Below are 27791 nucleotides of genomic sequence, written 5' to 3'. Positions count from 1 at the left end.
ATGAAGACAGGGAATACTCACATCTCTGCAAACGAATACTCACATCTCTGCAAACCCCGTAGCTAGACAGTTATGCCCTTGTACTCTCACCAAGCAGGGGAAAGCATCCACTTCTGTACACCCCTTGAACCCTACAGTGCATGCATTACAAACACCAGTGCCTCCCATACCAGCTGCAGAAATCATCCACAGCTGACAGCAGAAAGGAATGTGTGTGTCAAGTGCCATATCATATGTGTAAAGGAACATTTTCACATTGGTTGGATACCAAGCTAAGCTCGCAGCGGTATTCAGGACCCTCTTTGCAGTGAATACGATTACTTTGGAGTGGTTTTGCCCCTCTCTTATAAGTAGGTACATCTTCTAAGCATAAGCAGGTACAGAACTACCGGTGGAATAACCAGACCTTGCAGGGATATGTCTCTGCATGGCACCTCGTTGGGCAGGCAGCAATACCCAGCCAAGGGCATGGGGCAAGGCAATACCCAGTGAGCAGGTCCCACAGGGCAGGATGCTCCAACAGCAACTGGTTTAGCTCAGATGCAGGATTTCCAGTAAGGATCCCAACCTCAGCACAGCACAGCTGAGGGAGGAAGGCAGGCTGGTGCTCCTGCACAAGCCACCAGCACCAGGAGATGACCGACTGTCGTGGCAGCATCTTCTTGCTCAATGCAAACTGGGAAACAGCAAAGGGAGGAGGAATTTCAGGTCAGCCAGAACAACAGCGGGGATGCTCACCGCTATTGCAGCGATATTCCTAAGGCCAGGGTGGTGCAACGTGCTCCGTGCTTCCAAATACAACTCCCTTCTCCATCCCAGCTCGGGTGTTTCCCACACATATGCCCCGATGTCTGCACAGAGGATCACCACTGGCTCAACACACCGGCTGCAGAGCAGGTCTGGACCATGAGGAGCTCAGAAAACAACTCTGTCTTCCTGTGTCCTCTCCCACCACAGTGTGCTGTTCAGGGTGCCAAAGGTGCTGTCCTCCTCCTCCTGCTCTTTAGCAAGCTCCACAAAAACCTGGGGCAGACAAAGGGAGTGAATACACCATGCTGCTTGTAGGAACTTCCTTAGTAGAATTCATGCTAAAAGCCTCATGAGTATTGAAAGTCTCGCTTCATGGCCAAGTAGGAAGTTTTTAGTAATCTGGGGTTTGTTCTCCTTGCTCCTACCCTCCCAACTCAGTTCTTCAGGAGAACAGTGAAAAGGAAGCTGAACCAAACATAAGCTGAAGGACATTTACGGTCAGCAATAACTAATACAGAATAAGCAATATTAAGCCTCAGCTTTACCCTCCGCTTCAAGGAACTGGCTGTCCCAATTCGCTTTAAAAAAGGGAATTTCAGGTACCCAAAAATATCCAAACAGGCATCAACAGAGCAGCCCCAGCTGCCTGAAAGCCAGGCATAGGGCACAAGCTGCCTGCACAGGGCTCCCCATCCCCTCTACCTTCTATAGAGCCAATGCAAATTGAATCCACCCCAGATGCCTGCAAAAACCCCATCAAAAGACCTGCAACACCTTTGCCTGGCAGGGTTTACTTCCACAAAGTACCATTTGCTTTAACATACCTGTTCCAGTGTTGCCTGAGAAAAGCTGTACTCCTCAATGTTAAAGGCATGTTTTACTGTTGAAAGAATTAATGAGAGCATATTTAGGGATGCTTCACTATCTGACACCTTTGGATTTAAAGCATTCTAAGCTGGTACAAGTGCTTACTCTCAATTTCACACAAAACAGAGGCGGGACAGCAACAATAATAGAAAACATAAATCAAATAGATTTGGAACAGCAATGCAGAAGTGCCACCTCATGGCAAATGTGTTGGTTATGGGGGGGGAAATGATTTCTGGATGTGATGCATGGCAAGTGCTTAATTACCTTCTTCCAGCTTAGAAAAAGAATGTGAAAGTGACTGTACATCTTCTTTAGGAATTTTATATGCCAAAATGGAAGCAAAGCTGCAACACAGAAACAAAGAAGATACAGCTTCAGGTGAGACTACTCAAAGCAAAAAAATTAGCATCCAACTGAAGGAATTTAAATTCATTTTCTTAAGGTTACTCCAGGCATTTTGACTAGTTACCATCATACAAGACAACAGGAATGATGCAGCTCCAGACCAGCTGGTTTATAACCCTAACAGAGACCCAGGTCCAGGTGCATCAGCTGTGATCCCCTGAGACCGCTTTGTGTTTCATGCTCTTCAGCTTGGATTCAACCACTTGTATTCTCTTATAAACTCATGAAAGAAAAATCACTGCCTGGAACTCCTGTGGTCGTGAGGTTTTGCCTTTCAAATGAACTCCAGCAGAGGCCACAGGGTCTACCGGGACTCTGCATCATGCAGTGGCTCCCGCAACCCACACTCCAGAACAGAGAGCTGCTCTACCCCACACATTTGCTTCTGTAAACTGAACCCTCCCCTTCAGATCTCCCCCATTTGAGGAACACTCCTTACACAATGTCCCCAGTGCCCTTCTGGAGAGTTTCACCAAGCCAGACCCTTGAGTTCGTACAGCAAATCAAAGCTGTTGGCAGAAAACCACCCAACCAACCCTCAAACCCTGAGGTACCCCCAAAAACGCTGAAGCACTTCCAGACAAGGGCCAGTGACTCAGATTTTACCCATTTCCCGAGGGCCCCAACTGAGGAGGAAGCCGTCAGGCAACAGTTATGCAGAAATGGAGTTTTGCTTCCTCCGTGCTGAACATCTGCAAGCAGGGCTCGCAGCCATCGCCTGGCAGCTTCTGCTGGCCTGCAAAACCCTCCCTTGTCTTGTTTTTTAAGCCATGTGTAACTATTTGGTGTAAGTTTTACCATCCTGGCATTCCCTCCTCAGCGCCAAGGAACTGCTGAGGAATCAGGGGCTTTAATAACATCAACTTTTTCCATGCACTTGTTCACCTTTCCTGGCGATTTGCGTTCGGGAAGATGTGCAGAATCTGGCTCTGCAGATACTCCACCTGCTGTACATCTGCTGTTTCTTTGAGTTTCATTTCCAAGAAGTATCCTCTGCCAAATTTACTCTTCAGGTGTTGGACCGTACCTATACATCTACCAGTTGCAGACAGAAAAGGAGAGTCGCACATATTACAACACACTCAAAAAGCAGCTTAACCCCTTACAGACCATTTACTGTAGCTTAAAGCTTAATTTTGCTCCAAGTTTAAGGTGCATAATAAACTGTCTATCTATAGTTTTAGCAATATATTCTAGTTGGCTGCTGTCCTACCCTCCCTGCAGGAAGGGCTTCGCTGGTACCTGAGCTGCCCAGACACCAGGATGGCCACACGGTCACAGACAGCATCTGCCTCCTCCATGTAGTGAGTGGTCAGGATTGCTGCTCTCTCCTTGTTTTTAAACGCTGCTCGAATTGCTCGCCTGCAAAACACAACCAAGAAAACCCCTGAATAAAACACTTCTCATGAAACAGTAAAGCCTGGGTTAGCAGGAAGAGAGGACTGTGACGGTCAAACGCAAACCCTGTATTTTATGGGCCAACACTACTATAATTAACACGTGAATTTTTCACAAACATGACTCAAATCTACACTCCTTATATTGCTTTGAAGATTTCTTTTCACTTCTAAGCTTTAAATCTCCAAGCTGTTCTGGAAGAGGACACAGATGAAGTGCACCTGGCACTAAGGATGCATTCATTATTCCCTGTCTTTGGCTCTCCCTAGTGTTAACAGGGATAACACACACATAAAACTGGGCAGAGACAAGCCTGTGGCCAGCATAGCCCTGGCAGCACTCACCACATGTGCTGCTTGGCTTTTGGATCCATCCCAGTCGAGGGCTCATCCAAGAGTGTGACCCGTGGGTTGCCCAGCATACTGAGGGCAAAGCACAGCTGGGAGGAAGGCAAAGGAACAGGGTAAGGACCCCATGGATGCTAAGGACACCTCACATGGGCAGCTTGAGCAGCTTCCCCGTACCTTGCGCTTTAGACCCACTCCCAGCTTCTTTGTTGTCTTCTGCAGGTGATCTTTTAAATCCAGGGCACTTGAGATGCTGCAGAAGGGGGAGAACCGCATGTGAAAAGCTGAGAGTGATGGCCTGGCTTTCCCCTCATCACACTGCATGCAAACAGTCTCATTTGAAGAACACAGTTACAAACATTTGGATATAAGGTATATAAAAAGCAGAGCAATAAGCAGAATTGGAGCTGGGTGCTTCCATACAAAACCCACCATCCCCCTCTCCCAGGGGAGCCTGTGGTGACAGCCCAGAAACACCTCTGAGCCCCAACTCCCCATCCTCTGCAAAGGTTGTCGATAGCACTTCTTAACTTTAACAAGAATATGAACCTACAAATGCCAGTTGAATTTTGCATGGTTTAACCTGTATCTCCTCACCTACAACTCACACGTGCTGAGTCTGCTGGAAAGATCCAATTAAACTTAAAAGGGAAAAAGGATTATATTGGGGAAAGCAGAAGTAACCTCCAACAAACCAACCTGTAAGAAAAGCATCGCTAACCTTAAACATGCCTATAACAAACTACTTACCGTTTTATGACTTCCTTAACATCAGATGGACTCATTCCTTTGATAGCACCGTAAATTTCAAAGTGTTCCTGCAATGTAATATCTGGCCAAAGAGGGTTTGTTTGAGGACAGTAGCCCACAAATTTCACTGAGTCATCTTCACTGGGCAGGCCAAAAGCATCATCTCCCATCAGAACCTGTGAGGAAAAAACCACAAACCATACTCAGTATTGTAAGTTTCAGAGGTGGTTTTGTAAAGTTTTAGTAAAAAAACACTTGGGAATGTTTGCAATAATAATAATAGTAATAATAATACATTCATTTTCTGTTTGTGGCACATAACGTACTTGCCCACTGGTTGGCTCAATCTCTCCAACGAGCATATTAATTAAAGTGCTTTTCCCAGCTCCATTGGGTCCTAACAAACCCAGGATCTCCCCTAAAGAAAGGAGGACACAAAACATTGCCCATGAAGTCAGGTAAGTGGATTCAAGAGTTGTTGCTGTAACTAAAACAGCTTAACAGCAAGTAGCTGAACTCCAACCTTTCTTTACGCAGAGAGAAACATGTTTTGTTGCCACTTTCTTTATTTTTCTCCCCAGAAGAAATTCCTTCCTCTCATCAAACTCTTTGTGCAAGCTGCTGACCAGGATTGCTGGCATCTAGAACAGGAGGGAGAAGAGGCTGTGGATATCAGCAACTCTGGCAAAGCTCCAAATCCAGGTTCTGGGTAGCACCACAGTGTTACCTCCTCACTTTTGGGGCTGCTTAGCACTTCTTGTACTCGCAGCCTCTCTGCCTTCACATCTTCATCTTCATTCTCATCACGTGGCACATCTGGAAACTTCCAGGTTTTGGCTTTTGTAAAGCACTTTCTAAGGGGAAGAAAACAATGTGATGCTGCTGCTCAGCATCCAGCTGAGATTTGCTTGCTGCTCTGATGCAGAAAGCAACTTGTGTTTGCCAATCCTGGGAGTAACATGTTTCTGCAGTACATATTAGAAGCCCCAAAAGAGCAGAAAGAGATGTCAATAGCTGCAACTATGTCATCTTCATGCTGAGCTCTTTGTTGGTAAAGAGAGTTGTAACAGGAAAGGAAGTTCCCCTGTTTTTTTATAGGTGATGTCCTTACAAACCTCCTGATTTTGCACTGGTATAACTTAAAGGAAAGTAAAAGTCCCATTTCTGCACTTTAGTGACTGAATTTCAGACAACTAAAATTAGGAGAGCAAATTCTGTAGACACCTGGGATAGGATATAACTAAAGGTATTACATTTTCTGCAACATCCCCCCATAGCTATACACTGCATACTCCACTTTCATCACCAGCATCACTTTCAAAAGCAGCTCCTTTAGATTATTACTTTTATAAAGTCTATTCAACAGAGGCAGACCTGAAAAATGGATCTTCTCTCACTGTCCTCCCTCCATTCTTCAGCTCAAAACACCGCAGCAGGAACAGCCACACCACACACTGCAAATAGGGCTAAAACAGACAAATACAATCTGGTTACTCAGACAGCCGCTGGCCCTCCAAGGCTGGTGGCCCTATAGATGACCCTATAGGTGATCCCACCAGTGTAATGAGCGAAAAGAAGCCCCAGCTCTTCATAACCACAAAAGTGCTCATGTTTCCAAGATGTTCCCTGTGGTTCAACACTGAGGATGTGCAACCAGAGCCTGCTTAGATTTAACAGCAATTATGTGGGGTTTCTGGAGAGAGAAGGGGATGTCCCATGCTCTAGCTTCTGCTGCATCAACACGGACTCCCATAATAACCAGGATAAATACTGGCACCACTGATGAGGCTGCTGTAGCATCAGACATTGACGTGGTAGGCTCAGCAGCTTTACTGGTACTGTTCACACTGCAACAGGTTGCAAAAGCTGCGGGCTCCAGCAATGCTCAGCATTAGATCAGATCTTTATTAATAAAGATGCCTGAACAGAAGGGGCCTCCCAGCAGGAGCTGGTAATGCTCTACAGCAAACATGGCAAATAATCCAATAACCATGCTTACAGCTAGAACTGCTACCAGGAGCCGGTCCCATGGGTCATAGTATCCGCCGTTCCTCCGCTTGCCTTTCCACGAGACCTGACAACGAGGAAAAACATATCCAGGTAAATAACCACCTACCAGAGACTGCTTATTCTATACTGCACTTCAGTCTCCAATCCACTTAAATCTCCAATTTCAGTTTCACTGCTCAAGCACTTTCTGAGCTCTGCAAAGACCCTGCTTGCACAAGTCCAACACCACTAAAACTCCATCAAAGTCCCTGCGGCTGCTCCTGGTTTAAAGCCACCAGCTCCCAGTCAACCCCTCTCCCATTTCTGGGTTTGTTCAGTCCACAGGCTGAGAAATCCATGGTTCTTCAGGCATTTAATGGAAGAGTTGCTCCTTTCCTTATTTTAGAGCTGCAACACTTCACTTTCAGGATAAGGTGACTCTTCACCAGCAGTTGCTATTTTTCACTTGTTGAATGGCTATAGATGATGTTACACCACTGCTGCCCCGTCCTCATTAAAGACACCCACCCAACCCCAGTCATTTGCAAGCACTGTGGAGATGATCTCCTGTATCCCCCCTTACCTTTATAAAACAAATCAGGCAGCCAATAAGGGGGTAAATGGGAATGAAGATGGAGAAGACATAATGCAGGACGGTGGTTATCAGGTAATAGTCCAGAAAAAAGGCCACTTCAGTGACAACAGTACAGAGCAAGGCTGTCTGTACAAAAGAAAAGGGGAAAAAAAGTTAATTTTCCTTTAGTTCAGACTCTCTAAGCATAAATAATCTAATTTGAGGTACGTTATTTAAAGCTTTTATCATGCAGGATATGACAGGAATTCACATTAGCGAGCGGTTCAGATTTCCTGTGCATTGAGGACACAGCGCAATAAAACAGCTCTGGAGATAACCCATCTCCCCAGCTAACCAAAACGGAGGTAAAGTTACTCACCACTGAAAATATAAATGACCAAAATTCCTTTGTGTTCTGGACTTTTTTAAAGGTGAAGGAGACCACGTAAGTGAAGAGCACGACTGATGGGACATAACCAATCAGGCAGAAAATCTGCAACAAGAGGAGAGGTTTCTCAGGAAAGCAAGAGTGGATGTTCTGTACAACTGGAATTACTTCAGTGTGCTTTATAACTCTGGATTCATCTGTGTTACTTCACTTGATATATTTTGCCACCTTGGTATATACAATATACACTATTAAAGACATGAATAAGAGTATGTGGATAGGCAGGAACGCACTCAGTTTCCTTTAAACCATTTCCCCTTGTTTAAATAACACAGGCTCCCATAAATGTGGACCTCAAGATTTTGGCAAATATTAGGAATTCCATCTTCAACCTCAGCATTTGCACAGCAATGAAAGCAAGGGTAAAGGACAAACCAGCCCTGCAGCACAACAGTCACATCCCAAACCTGATTAACTCAAGAGCTCTGGGAAAGCAGCGAGGAGAATCTGATTCTTCTCGATTACAGCCAGCATCTCAGGGAAGCCCACAGTGAATATGAAAGACATGAAGACTTGTAGCCTCTTCACTTCATTCACATACTGCAATTCGTTGTGGAGCTGCTCCGTGTTCAAAGTCACTGTAACCTTGTCATTAGCAGCACGCTGATGCAAAGGGAGCAATTATCAATCAGCAGCAAAAAGCACAAAGCAGACTGAGCAAGCAGGGCAAAAAAGGACGGAGCGTTTCCTTGGAAGGTCCTTGTATGTTAAAGCTTTGTTTTATTCCAGTTCTGAATGAAACTCCAAAATGTGAGTGGTTTTCCCCATGAAAAGTACTACTGTTTTGCCTTTGGTGCAGCCTGGCCAGTGCCTCTGCTCCAGCAGCCTCAATGAAGCATTTTCACAGAATCCCAGACCGGTTTGTGTTGGAAGGGACCTTAAAGCCCACCCAGCTCCAACCCCTGCCACGGGCAGGGACCCCTTCCATAGAGCAGCTTGCTCCAAGCCCCTGTGTCCAACCTGGCCTTGAGCACTGCCAGGGATGGGGCAGCCACAGCTTCTCTGGGCACCCTGTGCCAGCGCCTCAGCACCCTCACAGGGAAGAGCTTCTGCCTAAGAGCTCATCTCAGTCTCCCCTCGGGCAGGTTAAAGCCATTCCCCTTGTCCTGTCCCTACAGGCCCTTGTCCAAAGCCCCTCTCCAGGTTTCTTGTCACCTTAAAGCAGTCTTTTAGTACCTACCTAAAGGGAGCTTACATGTGCTCCCATCCCCACTGCACTCACCACAGCAAGGAACTTGCCCACATAGAAATAAACACCATAGTGGAAGGCAAAGAGGCTGCCTATCATCAGGGTAAGGATGGAGAAGAACAGCGGGAGGTCAACCACAGCTTGCCCAGTCCAGTAAGCAGAGGGGTAAAGCCCTGCTATCTTCAGCTGTGTGTATGCTTTGATCTGCAATGGGACGAGAAAACACCATGTTAATTAAATACTAATTAAAACACCTCTTTAGATTTTTCCTCCAAATCCCAAGTTCTTGTGCATTCTCTGAATCAACACCCAGGAGTTCACCTTATGGTTTTCTGCATTATCCATGGCAAAATAGGGTGGCATTCCCGTTATGATGATTCCCAGCAGCACAGCTTCAAAATAGATCTCCAGCCTGAAAATTGTGTCTGGAAGGTTCTGAAATATAAATCAGATTTCTTCAGTACTACAATGTGTGTGACCAAAATAAATGCATTTAGAACTGGAACATGACTGTAAATGCTGATATATTCTGTGTGTCTCAAGATCATCTGAGCCACAGCAGGAAGAAAAATACCTATGGAAGTTCTGGAGTTCTGGAGTATTTGAAAGTGTGTATAATAAACTCCTAGTGCATTTATCTCCTGCAGTAGGTCCTCTCCTCCCCTAAAGGCTACCTTAGCTCTGCACAGGAAGCAGCAGATCTCCAGCATCCTCACATTCAGCCCCCAAGAACTGCAGATAACCTGTAACGAACTTGTAATGAATTCCCAACAGAACATCCTCTTTCCAAGTCCTCTTTCCAAGTCTGTTTCTCCTCCTCTTTCACAAGATTTTGCAGAGCCAAATCCTGACACCTTTCACCACAGAATAGCTTGGGTTGAAGGGACCTTAAAGCTCATCCAGTTCCAGTCCCTGCCACGGGCAGGGACACCTTCCACTAGAGCAGCTTGCTCCAAGCCCCTGTGTCCAACCTGGCCTTGGACACTGCCAGGGATGGGGAAGTGCCCTCTTCATGTCACTCCGATGCTTTGCCACCTACCCTGTGTTTAAGGTGGCAAACACCCTGTTTTTAAGGGTGGTTCTGCTGTGCTGCTCACCTGAATGAAGGGGTTGCTCCAGATCTGAATGCTCTCTGTCACGTTTAAATTGCGCAGGAGCAGGTTGCTGATGATGTTCATCAAAACTGGCAGGGAATGCACCATGGTACTGTTGAATACGACCATGAAAACATAGTTCTGGAAAGGAAAGCATGTGCTGGATTAATTCTTCTGTATGAAGGGTAACACCCTGAGCGGGGTCTCATATGGGCTTGATTAAACCTGAACATGGGGACAAATCTCTGCACAACAGAGGATGCTCTGCAGGAGGCTCTGGGCTGCTCAGGGCGGTTTTAACACACCAGGGTGGTTATAACACATCACCTAATTCAGGAGAACAGTCATGCTCACAGAGAACAAATTATTTGGGATAAATTCCCAGCATGTTTTATGCAACTGCGACACCGTGACAAATGATGCTCCAGACAATTACAGTCTGAAAAACAAACCCCACAGCAACCCACACTTCTATGTTCTTCCTAATGCATTTAGAAACCAGACAGGCCCAAATTCACATTAGCTAAGGGCTGCCCTGTCACACTGGTATCAACAGTTTGTAATGAATAAAAAAGGGAACAAGAGGCAGAGCTGGCATGCTGCAAAGCAGTTCCTTTGCTAGAGATTAAATACGACCCCAATGTTGAAATCTGTTTCACACCCCTCCAGTGACCATACTGAAATGAATACTTACAATCCAAGAAACTCATTTTCTTTACACATGAGAGCACAAGGGAATTATACCTCTGTCAAATTGTACAATTCAACCAGCATAAGAAAAAAAATGAATCCCTGTGCCAGGTCTCTTGTAAAGTACAATATTCCTCTTGGCTATTTGTATCCTTGGGGGCAGAAAAAGGGGATGGAAGTTTTACTGGTCTACCAAAATTATCATTATGGGAGAACATTCATTTTGATAATTTGATAATATTTCCATTCCGTTAATACAAGTCCTTGTTACAGCCCTCTTGTATAAGCAATATCATATGATATTGTTTGATTATATGACTCAATATGTGCCTTTCAGGCTGGAGAACAACAAACCCAGCTGCTTGCCTGCTCCCTGGGGCATGACTGAGCCAGTCTGGCTCTCTTACCTGTCTGGATTCAAGATCAAGCACATTTAAAGCTGCGCTGTGAGGTGCTACCGAGACGTAATCACTGTCATTGAACATCTCCAGGAGGATGCTCATGCTCCCGAGAGAGTGGACAATGTCATCGATACCAGATTCTGGTGCAAGAGAAAACAATGTTGAGTCATGAAATTGTTTAGCTTGAAAAGCCCTTTTAGATCATAAAGGCCAACCATTAACCCAGCACTGCCAAGCCACCACTAAACCACGGTGGCACTAAACCATGTCCCTAAGCACCACATCTACGTGTCTTTTCCAAACCTCCTCAACGCTCACTAATGCATCTTCTCAGTGGTACAACCCTATGAAGAAAGATCGCTGTTTCCTTACACCCCATCAAAGAGAGTCCTCTGCTATTCCAAACAACATGAATGGCCTTATTTTGGTTTCCCACTCAACAGCCTCCAAAGAACTCAAGAAAATGTTATGGTTTTATTCTCCAATGCATTTGTGCAAGTCCAATGGAGCAGAGCTGCCAATGAGCACTATCAGGAGACTCAAAGTTTCAATTGAATAGAGAATTCACTAAAATAGCAGGAAACCAGCAGCACTTTGATACGGTGTCCAGAGAAATTCAGTTGCATTAAGCACAAATTCCTGTAGCTCACTCATTCCTATTGCCTGAATTTGCTGCTATACACATTTAAAACATCCCAAGTTGAGGCAAAAAGCAATTTTCCAAACTGTTTTCTAGCAGGATTTTCATGTTGATGGATCTAAATGGCTCTGGGGCCAGTTCCTTCATATAGGTCATTTTATGACATAGTGAGCATAAAGTTACCAAACATGGAGGAGGAAGAAGGTGTCCAAATCAGTCCCTGGGGCATGAAGGATACCCACTCTCTGCTGTCTCTGGGCACTTGGAAACTCTTCATTTGGGTTAATTACAAGGAAAAGGTTTGTCCCCAGGCCCAAAACCTGTACACATCATCCCTCCCCACCTTGTCAAACTCTATCTTAAAGAGAGAAGGGGAGAGAGGAGCACCTCTGCCTTCCTACCTGTGGAGTTCTGCAGCAGGAGACGACTCCTGTACTTGTGAGAGCTCTCTCCGGGCTTCAGCAAGTACAAATCAGGGGAGAGTTTGATGGCAGCGACGGAATTTTTGATGATGTGATGTATGAAAAACAGTAAAATCTGAACCACAAGAAAAATCAGGAAAAGCAACAACCTGCAAGAAAGGGAAGTTTGGAGTTTACTAAAATCCAGCCAAAGCCAACCCAATTTCTGTGCGTACTACTAAACATCACCTCCCTCCCCCCACAAAAGCATGCATTCAACAGTAATGGATAGCATCACTTATTATGTTTTAAATGTAACTATGGGGAGAACATTAATCACACCCTGCCCTTTCTTTGTGTCACTCAAACAGGGTTTGAGCATTTACGTACAAAAATGAGAAAGCCCCAAATACTCACATCACTCTCACACACTTATTTTCTCGCTTGAGACTAAGGAAATGAACTTTTGCTATGGTGGCAACCTGCTTCTTCCAGAGGGCTGTATTGCTCATTGCTGGTGCCTTTGTCTCTGACAGCATCAGGAGGCTCTGCTCCATATCATCCAGGGATTTTGTATCCATCTCATCCTGCACTTGCTGGGAATTGAACACGCTGTAATCTGAAACAGAAGAGAGTGAAACTCTACAGTGTGATGCTCTGGCAGAGCATGGTTTGAAATGGTAGGGCTGGAGGAAGCTGGGTGGCCATCAGCTCCTGCCCCTTGCTATTGCAGAAGCCATCTCATCCCGTCCCAGTGTCTCAGCTTAACCCCAAGGTCAATGACAATGATCCAGCCAAAGCTCTGAATCGCTGGTATAAATTTCTGCCACTCAAAAGGTGTATTCACCCCAATTTCTCACCATTAACCTATGTATGCACTAGTATTAGTCAGTACCAGTGCATTCAGCTGTTAAATCCTCTTATACCCACACAGAAACTTTGCAGAGCAGGATAGGTTACTAGTCTGTATCACTCAGAAAGCTCTAGAAAGATTAAGATAGCTTAAACCACTCAAAGTAAACATCAGAAAGAAGAACTGATTCATTCTGGAGTAACACTAAGTGATCCCAACTTTATTAGAATTGAAAGTTAATTTAAAGGAGGGGGAAAAAAAGAGACAAGTTCATCTACTTCAGCCTTAAGTGCAGGCTGTTAATATTACTGCTCATGCAGAAAGCTGGAAATGAATTTTACACTGTGCATTTACAACTGCTTGAAAGTAAAGCTCCATTAGGACAATAAAGCCCATTTTAAGAAGCGCCACTACAAAGGCAAGAGCTGTAAGCTCCTGAATGAAAAATTCACTACTGCAGACACAACAAGTAAGAAGCTTTTCCCTTGGATCCTCCCAGAACCACTCCACACCCAAAACCACTGCTTTTGAGTGGGTTTTGTGTTAAATGTTTCAGAAGGCTGGAACCGGCTGCGAGAGCAGAGGAGCTGATGTGCTCTGCAACAGGACTTGTTATTCCTGCCTCCAAGGCAAAACTCCTTCTGGCAGTGACGTGGGCAGTTCTACACTAGTGAAGGCTAAAACAGATATGAAGGAAAACAGGCAAATAGCCATGGTCCACCCCACCTGCTTGATCAATCTCTGCCTCAACCTCCAGCTTCAGGTAGACATCCTCCAGCGTCGTCATTGAAACGCCATAGGTGATAACGCCCAGGTGGGAATGGGTGTCGAGGTCAGAAAACAAGCCTAGAGACAGAAATGAAGCATCCTGCTCTGAAACAGGGTTACATTGCCTCCCAAGAGGTCTTCGAGCACACCAGAGGCATCCCTAAAGCCTTTTGCATGGTGGGGAAGAGGAGGTAATGTGTGAATGTGGTTGCTTAGTTATGAAGACAGAGGTCGTGGCTTGAGAACCAAGGTTGGGATAAGCCCCTTTTAGCACAAAACTTCAACGTCTGGTCAGAAATGGGCATGTTTTCCTGAAAATGCAGTGTTTATGAAAAACCCCTCAGCATCCTAAAGCTCCCGGGCTCAGAGCTGCCTTCTGCCAGTCCTGTGAAGTGAAGGACTTGATAAACCAAGGAGCTTCAGAGCCAAGATCACACTGAAGGGAAAGGTAAAATGGGAAGAGCAGCTGGATACACAGCAACGCTCATCACAGTTCCTTCTGCCCTGTGGCTGAGGCATGTTCCCAACCTCGGCTTCTCCTGGAAATGGTTTTGGGGAATTGATTCAATCCTGCCTGTTTTTCCAGAAAGTTCACACAGTTTCTGCTAGAGGTGAAGCAAATGAATTATTAACTGGTTAAATGCAATGGGGAAAATGCCATTTATGAAATATGAGCAGCATATTCACATCAGTATTGATTCTCCTTTAGCTTTGCACAAAGGGGACACTGTTTCTTCCATACCCTGGGAGGCGACCAAGGAGCCCAGGGCAGGACTGATGAGGTAACTGCTGCCATCTAGTGAAATCAGGCACATGTGCTCTGTGCTCCCTCTCACCGTGAATTTTGAGGCAGTGACACGATGCTCTCTGCGGCTCGCAAGGGGGATCGATTTTGGCAGGACCTGGGGCTTTCTGGCTTCCTGCTGGAGGCCAACCCTGCTCATGAAAACACTCTGTGATAAGTTGATGCTTCTGCAGGACAAGGGGATTCTTGGACAAAGGGGTCTCTTCACCCTTCTGCTAACAGCATCTCCCCAGCCCTCACTGTTGGGTACCTGCGTCCCTCTCAACACACCACACAGCCCCTTGGGGGATGCAACAAGGTCCTCACTCACCTAAGACCTTACTTAACAGAGCATCAGCCAAATAATGAATACATATAAAAACACATCAATGCAGAAGTCACAACGTTAATGGGAACTGCAAGTTACAGCCACGCTTGATGGACTTCTCTTCTGCAGCCATTCAACCCTGCAGCACCACAGGACCATCAGTACCTGCAAACTTGTCCATGTCCTTAAGCGGCAGCGTGTACACGAGCTGCTCATCGTTCTCCTGGAGCAGGCTGGCTGCAGGGATGTGCTGTCGTATCAGAGAGGTTGTAGCTTCTGTGTTGCAATAGGCATCGATGTGCATGCTATGAAACCACAGGAAAGTGGGGTTTTAAAGCTTTTCTCCTTACACCAGCACAGGAGAGCACCAAGCATTCGGTACAAAGGGGTTGCCATCTTACAGACTGCAACAGAAAGCAACTTAAAAAGTGATACATGATGTCAACACAACAGGTATCACACAAAAATAATACCTCAAGCGATAGCCAATTCCCCACTTGCTCTTGAGAAAGAGAGAGGATCCAAGGCATTTTAACATCCCTTGAGAAATCACGGCTTTCCGATCTAGAAACAAAAGTCAAGAAGGATCTAGAATCAGAATACTGACAAAATCTGCTCCAAACCCCCTGTATTTCACATGGAAGTGTATTCCATGCTTAGAGAAGCATCACTTTCTGCTGTCCAGTGATGGGACTGTCACTGCCCCGGGCTGGTACCCAGAGGGTGGCAGCAGGACTCACCAGCGAGGATATCCGCCTCATCCATGAAGTGGGTGCTGAAAACCGTCACACGATCTGCCTTCCTGTTTTTCAGGAGGTTCCAGACGATGTGCCGTGAACACGGATCCATCCCTGCAGTCGGCTCATCCAGCAGCAAAACCTGAAGTGCAAAACCAAGAGCGTTTGTAAAGCCACATCCACTTGCATGATGCTGATCTCAGGAAATCCTACCTAAGTAACAGATACACGGCTTGTCGCCTGAAGCCTGCTCATTAGTCCTCTAAAACATAGAGGATCCTAGAGTAAGCAGGGCAGCTCCCTTCATTATACATGGAAGAAACTCACCTCCTGTTGTGACAAATGGGAAAATCATAATAGTAAGTTAATGCCAGCCAGTTTTATTCTGTTTCTAAAGTCACATTTAGCTATGGATTCACTCCTCCCATTAAAGGATGGTTAAATACACACACATGCTTTTAAAATCCCAGTGAACTGTCACACACATCATTTTTAAATACAGATCTAAAGGCAGCCCCCATTCTTAAAGGCTAGAAATAATAGAACTGTAACCCAAAAAAAGAGCTCTGGCTCCATCCCTGCTCCAAGTGCCTGGAGGCAAGGAATCTGGAGAGGGAGTTTTGACAGGGGCATGTAGTGACAGGACAAATGGAAATGGCTTTAAACAGGGAAGCTGTGGCTGCCCCATCCCTGGCAGTGTTCAAGGCCAGGTTGGACACAGGGGCTTGGAGCAACCTCCTCTAGTGGAAGGTGTCCCTGCCCGTGGCAGGGGGTTGGAACTGGATGAGCTTTAAGGTCCCTTCAACCCAAACCAGTCTGGGATTCCACAGATCTATGGATTTGCAAGGAAAGTCTCCAACAGGTTCACTCTCGGGAGCTAAATCTTACTTGTCAGAAACAACATAAAGCTTGCCATGCTATTTATTTCACAAAGAGGTCAAATCCAGAACCACTGCCATTACCTAAACCGTTAACATCTTTAATTACAAAGGTTGAGCTACTGAAGTGATTTTAATTGTTTAAACCATAACCAAAGAGAAAAGGAGAAACAGATGTTCAAAGTAACAATCTCTGCCTCTTACTTATTAGTAGCATTATTATTACATATATACATACTTAGTACTACATCTTATTAGCATTATTAACATGGTTCTGACAAGAAACACCCACTGTTACGTGTATTAGTGGCACCAAGTGAGGAACTTCTCCATCACACTCACCTTTGGGTTACCAAGAACAGCAACCCCCACCGAAAGCCGCCTCTTCTGCCCCCCGCTTAATTTTTTAGCTTGGTTGTCTCTGATAGGCTGCATATCCAAATCCAACAGCACTTTCTGCACCTGCAGAACATACAGAACACATCTATTGTTAAAAAAACCTATGAGTTTTTTAACCAGATTATTAACAATAACACTCAAATTCACTGTATCTGAACTGCACACCCTGCTAATGAACCTGTACATCCAGAGCAGGGTCTAAAGCTCCAGCAGACCAGAAGAACTTAAAAGGTGTCTATGTTTTAATACAAATGCTGTGATTTAGAACACTTCATGAGCATTTTAGTCTCCTACAAGTAACTGACAATTTATCTTTGTAAAGATCTCTGCCTGTACCTCTTTGTCTATTGTACTGTAGAACAGTGTTTCACTGCAAACTTGTCTTAGGGAACTCCCTGCACAGTGTAAGGGTATTTTGTCATACAGGTTAAAGTACAGACAGTATCTGCGCGCAGCTGATTACCTCTTGTATCAAATCATTCTGAGGGATTCCTTTAATTGCAGCAAATATGGAGAGGTTCTCCTCCACAGTTAGTATATCGAAGTGGATGTCAGACTGAGGGCACACCCCCGCTATCTGTCGCACTTCAAGCATCTCATCGATTTCAGAGACTTTGTGCCCATAGACAGAGACAAACCCTATAAAAGAAAAGCCAGGAGCAATCAATGGAGAGGTGTTGTTACTGCCAAAGAGCAGGCTAGCATGGACACAGACCTGAAGTGGATGTTATCCTGAGAAAAACCTGGCGCATCCTGAAATACCAAAGGTCAACAGCTTTGGTTTTCCAAAGCAGGATGCTCAAGGTCTCCTGACACTGGAGAAGCTCACCGTCTGTTGGTGGACACAGCCCACAGAGGATGTTCATCAGCGTCGTCTTCCCTGTCCCACTGTGCCCAAGCAGAGCCGTGATCTGACCTTCATAGATGTCAAAGGATAAATCTGGTCCCCAAGGCAGGCACAAGAGGAAAAGGAGACGTTAGTGATGCTCTCGTGGTACCTGGAGCTGGCTCCTACCACAAAGGCACATTCAAATACTAACATGTGGGGTATGCTCTGCTCAAGGGGACACCTCACCTCCATGCCCTGGGGTGGCATGGCACTGCTGGGGCTGGGACAGTCCCTGCACCACTCTGGGGTGGCCACGTTTAAAAGCCACATAGGGAAGGGAAAGAACATATCACTAACAACATGGGCACAGGAGTAACAGGGATGACATCAGTGGGCTTCCTTTGGTGGTGGAAGGGCTCCCCTTTTGGGGTACCATTTTAAACAAGATTACTCTCGATAAGGACACACACAAGTACATCTGGCATTCATGCTTTAAGGCCCAGCCCCACAAAAAGAACCAAAAGGCCCAAAGTGAAACACAAAAGATCGCTCAACGGTTCAGCTATCGCTGCCCTGCACCTGGTAAGCAGCTATAAAGCTAAAAGGTTCTTACTTCTGAGAGCCTCCACAGTTTCCCCCTTTTTCCTGAATGTTTTCTGAACACAGCTGATTCTGAAAGAAGACATGCCATTTTATAAACCATTTTAGATCTTTGTATGTCATTTTGAATGATCAACACTTGGCAACAGTCACAACAAGACGACCATACTAAAATGGCAGTAGACATGTTAAAGACCCATAGAAACAAGTCAAGAGACAGGACATCTTGTCACAGAACACAGTCCACCTCCACCCTGGTGTCAGAAAACCTTTTCTGGTCACCTTCTAAGGTATCTCCTATGATAATATGCTGAATTATTTCAAATCTGTGTTTCTCCAATCACAGCAATGCACTGGAGGTTTCCCAAGCTAAAAAAGGCAACAGCTACTCCCTAGTAACTGCACAATACAACAAAAGACTCAACAGATATGATATGGAAAAGAGGTGTTAGCAGAACAGACTCCACAGATTTGACTACTGGCAGCTCTTGATCAAAATTAGGCAAAAGAAAGTAGGTATCTCTCTCTAAAGAAAGGCAAAACACCTTCTTCTAGCCCCACTGCTTTCCAAAATGAAAAATCCCAACCAGTTTATCTGAAGGCACCATGTGAAGGCTGCATTTAGGAAGCCTGGCCAGCCTGAAAATGAGGATGGGGAGTGGATTACAGGAGTGAATAGCAAGGAGAACTGGGTATGAGAGAAAACAAAACCTGTACATATAAAGATGACAAGATAGTGCAAAAATGATGGAGGGATGCTATAGCAAGAGTTCAGGGTGAATGAATGATGCAAAACCAGCCACAATATTATAATGTGAAAATCAGGATTAAAACTGGACCCTTCAACCTACGGCAGATGCCCAAAGAGATACAGGTAGTGTGGACAATACAAGACTCATCCTAGTCCTAAGTTCAAATAGTTATTTGAGGCTCGTATAGCCAAACAGGAGGAGTGAAGATGCAGAGTTCCCCAGCTCACATCAAGCTACACCATTGGAAAACAATGGAACCACGGGCTAAAAAGCAGATACAGAAAATAACATCTGGGAAACACCAATAAACACATGACGGTGCAGATGCAAGACATCAGGTGACACAAAATGCAGCAAAAGATAAAAGCACTGACATCCTTTTTTCAGTTCTGTTTTACCCTCATATATGGGTAAAACCACCACGAAGCTCCCCCTCTGGTCTACAGAGGACACATCAGTCTTCACACAGACCTAGAACTCAGCTTTTCCTCCTCAAAAGCGCATTACCAGAAACTAAACCCTCCCAGAAGAGTAGGCGTTTCAACATCTGCAACCACTTATGCCTCTTGTGGCCTCAGTGCAACTGAGGGAATGGAAAACCGGCCGGTTTTGAGAGGACTCCAGCTAAAGGAATACAATCCACAAACAAACCCTTTCTTTAAGCCCAGTGATCTATCCTTGGAGGGCATCCATGTCCTTGATGATGGGCCTTCACTGAAGATGGAAAGTAACCGTGGTGCGTGTGTGGAGGGCTCTCTGCAACGCATACCATATGCTATTTGAATCCAGCATAGGCTGGATAAATGAGTGGTTTTCAAGTTGCACAACGAAACGTGAGGATCCAGGTGACCTGTTAATCTGCACGCGAGACAGGGCAGGAACTGTACCTGATGGCTTCCTTCCCCTGGAATTCCGACGGCACGGGTTCAACTATCTCACTGAAGCTTAAACTGCCATTGACGCTGCTCTCGTACAATTCCTTGTAGTTCTTTCTGTGCTTGGACCAAAAGGAGGGCTTCATGAAGAAAAACGGCGTGCGGCGCAGTCCAAACTCCCCTGGCCAGCAAAGGGAAAAAGCCAGTTTCTTAACAGTAAGTGCAGATATTCCTCTGAATTTGGCTTTTAGCTCTAAAAGCCATGAGCTACGCTGCTGAAGGCTCAGGAGCCAGCCTGCATCCCATTCTGGAAGGATTCCATCAGCAAAGTTTACACTACCTGCATTTAAGCTGTGGCTCCCATCAACACTGCAAGCAGGCTCCAGTTTTAGCTAAGTATTTAAATACACGTGCAAATCTCTTTCTAGGCGAGAGGAGAAATCCCCAGTGCTGAAAGAAAAGTGACTTCAACACAGGCTTAAAAACCAGAGAGAACAGAGGCAAAGGCTGCTGAAGGGCTCAGCCAGGCAATAGCCACAAGATAAACAACTGTATTCTGTGTTTCATGTTAAACTACTGCTGCCACAGGGAAAGGTCTGGAACAGCAGAGCAGTCCTTAATTATCAATCCTATAAGAGCAATTTGCAAAGGTTGAGGCATTGGTTAACCCAGTAAGGAAGCTCTTCCTCTAGAAAGAGGGAACAGAAGTTAGCTGGCGTGCCTAATGGCCACTGTGATTCTAAACATGTTGATACCGCCCCTCACATCTCACACCTTTAACAGGAAATAACTGATTTCAGCTTAAAGTATTCTGAGTCACAGTGTAAAATGTATTTGCAAACAGCACCACCTCCTTTCTCCACAGTCAAAATTCAGACAGAAATAGAATCCAGACTGGATTGTTTTGGAAAGGACCTTAAAGCTATTCCCCCTCTCAGCTTAAAGCCATTGCCCCTTGTCCTGTCACCAGCCATGTCAACCTGGGGCTCAGGACCTCAGGAACTGGTGATGCTAGCACAGTTCAGTCCAATTTTTCTCACAAACATACCTGGCATAATCTGATCCAGGTAGACAGCTACAAGCAGATAAAAGATGCTATCCAGCACCAACAGAATGAGAGAGATGAAGAGAGGGTAGGGACCATGACTTAGATTTGAAAACGTTGCACCATCTTCATAATCTTCTAGATGCATGACCTGCCAACAACCAGAGACAGAGGGAGATGTTAACACACCAGCACTACTCCAGCCTGGGTAGACAGAACACTAAACTTAACACAGCAATAAATAAAACAATGAAAAAGCGACTGAGATCACAGCGATGAACACAAAGAAAACCAGCTGCTTGATGGTGCACTTGATGTTAAATTGCTATGGTAAGCTATTAAAATGGGCATTTCCCCCAACACCATCAGTTTATGAAAGAAAATCATCATAATTTAGCTACATCAGGACCTGGTTGAAGATGACACCAGACAAATGAGCACGGTGAGGCTGCGATCTGAGCAGAAGGTGGTGATTTACCTGCGCGATGCCGATCAAGAAGCTGCACTGACACAAGGGGCTGAGGATCCACACGAAAGACTTGGGGAAATCTTCCAGCAGGACAATGTTAAGGCCCACAAAACCAAAAGCCAGCGTCGCCAAGAACTCCACTATGCCCACATGTTTTGACTTTTTAAATAGAGGTGTCAGCATAAGTGCAAAGAAAACCTAAGAAGAGATTACAGAAAGAAAGAGGTAATAAGGTACTATATTAAGAGATATTACAGGGTATATGAAAACCAAAGTAAAAAGACCATAGCTTCAATTTTCCCTCTGATAACCGCATCGTTTTCCTGGTAGTCACTACAGCATTCACCCACATCCCACATTTCCCTTACAAACAGACCACTGGGAGGGGCAGAGGTCCCAAAGATGCCAAGTGACAGAGTGCAGGAAAATATTATAAGGGAAAAATTTGCTATATAAATTAATTGTCTGACCCTTAATTAGGTTTTAACATTACACTATACAGCAACAGCCAATGTTTAGAAGAGGGCATGGGTTTGGACTTCAAAATGGTGCTGTACAGACAGCGTTCAAAACCACATGGTTATAAACTCAGGTATTTCAGTAAGGAAAGGTGTTTCTCATAGAGACCACTGAAACCTGTACAACATCCCAAACTGGAGCAGACCTGGGAATGGGATGAGGATGAGTAAGACATGCCCTGCCAACTGCTCCTGCAGATGCTGCGTTTGTTCCAGATGCTTTAATAGAGAGAACAAGATCAGATGGGATGGGATGGATGAATTCAGTGAGACCGGGAATACTTACTGAAGAGACTCCATACAGGAAAAAAAGTAGGAATATCACAAAGGCACTGCTCTGGGGAAAGAGGGAAGAGGCCGTTGCGATCACCGCCATAAGAATAGACATGACAAAAATCAGGCTCATGTAAAGCAGCACCCAAGAAAGCCTAGGAGCAAAACAGGGGAAAAAAAGAACAGAAATCAGTCAGTGAATTCCCAGCCCGAATTATCCCCACATACAAACAGCTAAAACTACCCTTCTTTAACATTCCAAACAGCTGCACCAGAGGACAAGCTCGCAACAAAACAAGAGCCCCCAGATAAAGAGCTCTCTTATAAACATCCCTGTGATTGTTCCAGGCATTAGAGCACACACATAAATACCCACAGCATCAAAGTTCCACAATCAGATGATTCATGACTTTTATTTTATTTAAACTTGCATCATTAATTTTCTGATATCACCAGAAGAGAGTAAGTGAGCGGCAGGCTTCAATAATTAAAGAAATCCTATTTAATATTTAATACACTGGTCATTCCAGTAGCCAGGCTGGGTAATAAAATCCTTTTCTCTGCAAAAACAGAGCTGCAAGCCTGGGAGCAATTCTGACCTCAGGAAACGAGGGGGGTTGTGAACAGGCAGCGAAAAACAACACAGCTTCCATAGCAGCCAGTTTCTGAGTTACAGGCAGTGGTTGATGAGAGCTGTGCTACCAGTGTGCCATCACACATCGCTCCCATTGCTCCCTGGACCAGAGATGCTCAGTGCTCACGTGCAAAGAGGCAAGGGGCGATACATGACAAACGCCACAGGTGATGGGTCAACTAAACAGGATTTATCACTAAGGATGTATCATAAATAACCAGAACTGGCAGGAAAAAGCTTGGGTGCAGAAATCAAACAAAAGCAACCAGACAAAAATAACCCAACTGGCTGTTAGGGTGTGAAAGATGCTAAAATGCTGTCAGCCCCTGCAGCCAAGGGCAAAGCTAAATCCATTTTTATCTCTGCAGCTACCGATGGTTTCAAATTAGCACATCCCCTCATTTGGAAAAAAGCCCAAATATTACATTGCATACAGTAATTTCCATCATGGTATGGAAACAAATTAAAGCCTGTTGCTTAGACTGCTCTGTCACATTAAGATGATAAGAGTTAGATTCATTTAATCATGTGTTGGGGAAGCTGCTGCTCAGCTCTGAAGAGAAACTGCAGGTTACCTGCAGAGCCTCCAGAAAAGGAGGCACTGAGCCAAAAATACTCAAAACCAATGAAAATCAAACTGCATAAAAATCTCACACATCATCACATTTAAACCCTCTAAGTCAGGCATAACTTTCCCTTCATAAATGCAACAGCATCGCTCTGGTGTTTACTGATTAAAATGATGCTGCAAGTTTCTCTTTGAATAGATCTTACAGAGCATCTCACTTCTAGGCTTCTTCCCATTCATCAGCCTGCAAACAACTAAAAACCTGGAGGATGGGATAGAACTGTTTTCTAGAAAGTGTTAGTTTTCCTATTTCTCTCTATATTTCACATTTCCTTAATCAAGGATGGGTTATCTCAAACACTCACATACCAAAAAGCAGTGTCGTGAAGTCCCAGTATTTTTAAGAACTCCTTCAACTTCCTCTCCTTTTCTGCCACAATATGAATGGCCAGATAATACCCAAACGGTGAGAAAGCGATCACCAGGTAAATTAAAATGATGGCACGGGGAAAATTATCTATTTCCACCACTGCAGCCTCTCCCATAACCACGGCTCTTGTCAACTCAAGTTGCTCCCAAACAGATTGATTGGTCTTCAGCTGGAAGGAATGGAAGGAAGAGTTAGTTTTGCATCACTCCTGCTTTTGCAGCCCTATCCAACCCAGCAGCAGGAACTCCAGCTCAGCCCTTAACTGTCGTCACTAACAGGCAGAGATCTGGAGGGCCCAAACCCCTACAGTCCCCAGATCCCAATTCAAAAGCATGGAAATTGGAGAAAGATATAAAATTAACAACTTTTGCAATTCCTATTGCCTAAAAATAAAAGGCTGGCTCTCGCTACAAGCAGCACGATGGGAGAGCAGCAGGGAAAAGGGCATTGCTGGCAAATGATGACACCAAAATAGTAGAGCAAATTCTGCAGCGCCTTTTGGTCCAGCATTTGAAATAGTTTTTGGGGGCGAGTAATGTCATATGTTTTGATGTCTAATGCAAGGCTCCAGCACTGGACACAAATGAAGACAAATGTCCACATTATTCAACTGGGTAAGAAGAACCTCTATACAAAACATGGCAAAACACACATGAAATAGAATCATGGAATGGTTTGTGTTGGAAGAAACCTTAAAGCTCATCCAGTTCCAAGCCCCTGCCATGGGCAGGGACACCTTCCATGAGACCAGGCTGCTCTTCTCATTTGATTCAAGCTCATTTTTGATATGGCATTTTATACCATTAACAGATAGCATCACAAAACCAGTCAGAGCCCAGGCAGTCCATGGATCGGAACCTCTTGCTTTAATGACATTATCAGCTTTACCTGTATAATAGCAGCATCGATGCAGGCTTGCAGAGCTATAAACCCCGAGCTCCAGTACGTCACCGATTCACATCCTTTCCGCAGGTTGGAGCAACTGGCTGCAGAATGGAACATGGCATTTTAAAATGCAAACAGCCAGCGTTAATCTGTCCCATCCCCAATGTAAAGATGGGAATGACCTTTCAGTTTATCCCCTTACAGAACACATGTCAGAGTGTGCACATTCACCTCTCGATTCCATGTAGATGGAAGACATAGCGACCGAATCGTGGAACCTCAGCTGGTAGGACATGGCATCATTGAACACAACACCCACAAAGTTGGAGGGTTTAAAAGCACTGGCCTCTTGCAGCTCCTCTTCACTTAAATACTCCTCGGTGATGATGCCTGTGAGATAGAGGACATTATCACACTGATTTAGGTATCAGCACAGCAGGGAGAAAAACTGCACCAGTTGTAAAGAAGCATCATGATAATCATTAATGATTTATTTCCTTTTGGAGATAGAGCTACAGATGCATAAGGCTGTATTTTTGTCCCAGTGAAGCAAGTATTCTCCTAAATAGAAACTGCTGCTCAGTACCAGGATAAAATTTAATCTTATCCCTGAATCTTCCCTTTCCCCCCCCCTCTATTTTTTGCTGCTCCAACAGCTTCTGAGCCCCAGTCCTCTGCCAGCTATCCCAGAGTTTATTCTCCAACACCAATGCTTTTCAAGAAGGGCAGATTCAGTGGTACATTGGGCTATATATATGAAAACATGGCATTTGCACCAACTTCAGCAGAGGGTGGGAAGAAGACGGGTTTTGAAGGAAGAAAGTGGAACTATATACACCCATAAGGAAAACACAGATGTTGGGCTGGTTCTCCAGCTCCTCTGAAGCACACCCAGCACAAGGGAGAGAATCAAAGACGCCAAACTATATACACCAACTACATACACCAATACATCAGAGGGGCTTGGAAGAGATAAGTTCCCACTTACATGCAAGATGTGTAGGCAGAGCACTTAAAAAAGGGAAACAAAAGTAAATCCCTTTCAAAAGCAGAGGTGACACAGTGGTAATAGCAATTAAACAGAAATAAAGATGCTCTTGTGATAGTAACAACAGGATAGAAACCACAACTTAAAACACCTGCAGGACAGCATCATCTCCTGAATCTGCTCCAGGATGTCATAGGGCAACTATGAATTAGACCCTGAGCTGCCCAGGGCCTTTCTGTACTTTGCATTGGGGCATCCCAAATCCTTTCCTGCAGCCACACAACACTTGCTGGCCGCAGCAGGAGAATGGGAATCGCTGTGTGATGGCAGTGCCACAACATTTGCCAGCCAAGCAGAAAAAACACCTTCACAGTCTCTGTCTGAGCAGAAAAGAAAGACAAGAAATGCTTTTTTCCTGTCATCACCAGTGACAAACACAAGCCACAAGCCGCAGCGCGAGATATACTGGGGAAAACAAGATGCTCGGTGTATAAATACCATCTTCAAAGTTATCAAAAGCCACTTTCTTCATGATTTCTCGTGCCATCCGGGTCGGTGGGGTGTACCCGATGACGAAATTCACCAGCATGGAGGTATCCAGGGTGCCGAGGTTGGTGTTGGCCACCTCACCGTACTTCCTATGCGGGTGCATCATGCTCATCAGAATGAGCCAGAACAAGAAGAAGAGTGGGAACAGGACCTCCTGTGTGAGGAAAGGAAGAAAGAAAGGTCAAAACTCCAAAGAGCAAGTGTAGAAATGAAACCTTCCACCAGTTTCTCTTAGTTACACAAAGCTGTAAGAGGGACTGGGTTTAATCACCTTGTTCCTGTAAACTTCCCTGAACATTTGCAATGCACCAGCAATTTCAATGCCAAATCCTTCCCTGGCACTGCAGCAGGATTTTAATCGCATGCATTAGTAACCTAAGAAGCCACTTTAAGGCACAAAGGGATAATTCTACATGCTTTAAACATCAGCAAACTTACGCTGTTTGGGTGGAAAGTAGCAAAACACAAAGCATGAACCGTTAAACAAGTTTAGCCAAGCACTGAACGGCCTCTTCTTTACTTCAAAATGACTCTTACAGTATTACACACATCACCTATGCACAGGGGTGAACTGTCAGGAAAGAGAAAACCTTTTTGGAGAGGTCAAATCCTGCTATAATGCTCTGATATGGGTGCGAACGTGCACTGAGACTGCAATATTAATATAAGGATAACGGCTTACACCTCAGGATATGTTTTCAACCACAAAATACCTTCTCACAAACCCTATTCCACCCCAAAATTCAGAGCACCGTGAAGCTTCAGAAGCACTGCAACAAAGCTCTGACTCACGAACCACTTGACTGCAGAATAACAGCAGACACAAAGGCAGCAGCAAGTGTTCCACTTACCTGAACGCTGCTCTTTTTAGTCCTGCACTTAATAAGACAGTTCTTGAATAGGAGAGCTCTCGTTTGCCTCCATACCCCTGCTTCTCTGGGAGCAGCTGGTGCCATTTTTCAAGAGCAGCTTGTTTAAGAAGCAAACAAGAAAAGATCCATATTAAATGACAAAACAATTTAAAGAGCAAAAGCCAGGCAGCTGCGTCATTCAGCAGCTCGTATTTCTCTATTTCCATATAAACTTTTCAGTTTCTCATCTTTTAAATGCCTTCCCATACATATGCTAGCTGCGGTGACAGGCACGAATTGGTAGCACTGATTTACAAGCTTTACTGATTTACCCCTAGCCATCCTCTGCACAAAGGTGGGATCAGCTTGATGCAAACAAGACTTGAGCTAACCTGGGCTTGTTTTCAGTCTGCTACTATAAACTACAGATCAAAGCCTTTACCTCAGAGCATGATGCCAGTGTCCATCACACGGCAGCCGGCCAGAGCCGTGCATCCAAAAACAAGAGCCACCTCACCCCGGGCAAACTGTCCAGTTACCCGTGAGTAACCCCTTTGCATCCTGGAGTAGATCCAACACGACTGATTTTCATTACTTTATCTCTTCTCATTAGACCACCTGCACAGCACAGTGGTGCTGAACATAATCTTTTAGCAATTAAAAGAAGAAATCAAAATGGAATTGAAGATGCTTTTCCAGGAGAGAGCATCCCATCCTACCCGGCAATACCTGGTGAGGGATGGCAGGCTGGAGAACCACCAGGTTTCTATCCTGTTTCGCCACCACCTTGCTGTCCAAGGTTCGGAGTCACTGGTTAATCCACATCTCTCCC

At 45.0% G+C, this 27791-nt stretch overlaps 1 protein-coding gene and 1 long non-coding RNA gene across 2 annotated transcripts in view; one reads left to right on the top strand and one right to left on the bottom strand.

Moving 5' to 3' along the window:
- Window positions 1–39: 39 nt before the first annotated feature.
- On the bottom strand, window positions 40–27095 carry ABCA5 (ATP binding cassette subfamily A member 5). Its single transcript, XM_061455242.1, has 38 exons — window positions 26960–27095; window positions 26058–26262; window positions 24803–24961; window positions 24575–24672; window positions 23626–23855; window positions 22068–22209; window positions 21273–21461; window positions 20798–20945; window positions 19762–19930; window positions 18136–18194; window positions 17523–17633; window positions 17157–17332; window positions 16637–16756; window positions 15420–15558; window positions 15153–15243; window positions 14845–14984; window positions 13526–13645; window positions 12364–12565; window positions 11947–12116; window positions 10912–11045; window positions 9818–9955; window positions 9042–9155; window positions 8754–8924; window positions 7463–7576; window positions 7093–7230; window positions 6520–6594; window positions 5895–5986; window positions 5248–5374; window positions 5044–5161; window positions 4847–4938; window positions 4521–4696; window positions 3948–4023; window positions 3768–3862; window positions 3268–3387; window positions 2911–3060; window positions 1885–1964; window positions 1575–1630; window positions 40–1023 (listed from the first exon to the last, which is right to left on the bottom strand). The coding sequence occupies exons 1-38, from the start codon at window positions 27062–27064 to the stop codon at window positions 916–918; spliced, it is 4947 nt and encodes a 1648-aa protein (XP_061311226.1). The 5' UTR covers window positions 27065–27095; the 3' UTR covers window positions 40–915.
- LOC133270244 (uncharacterized) overlaps window positions 8386–27791 on the top strand; it is a 255012-nt gene continuing 235606 nt past the window's right edge. Inside the window, exon 1 of the long non-coding RNA XR_009743702.1 lies at window positions 8386–8674. This is a non-coding gene — a long non-coding RNA (uncharacterized LOC133270244). The remainder of the gene's footprint in view (window positions 8675–27791) is intronic.

This window comes from Pezoporus flaviventris, unplaced genomic scaffold, assembly GCF_033815535.1.
Source record: "Pezoporus flaviventris isolate CSIRO_AGI_PZ_B2104156 unplaced genomic scaffold, CSIRO_AGI_Pfla_v1 ptg000020l, whole genome shotgun sequence".
In the NCBI taxonomy this organism is placed as follows: Eukaryota; Metazoa; Chordata; class Aves; order Psittaciformes; family Psittacidae; genus Pezoporus; species Pezoporus flaviventris.
The sequence above is the reverse complement of the archived record's forward strand: the minus strand, read 5'-3'. Positions and strand labels throughout refer to the sequence as shown.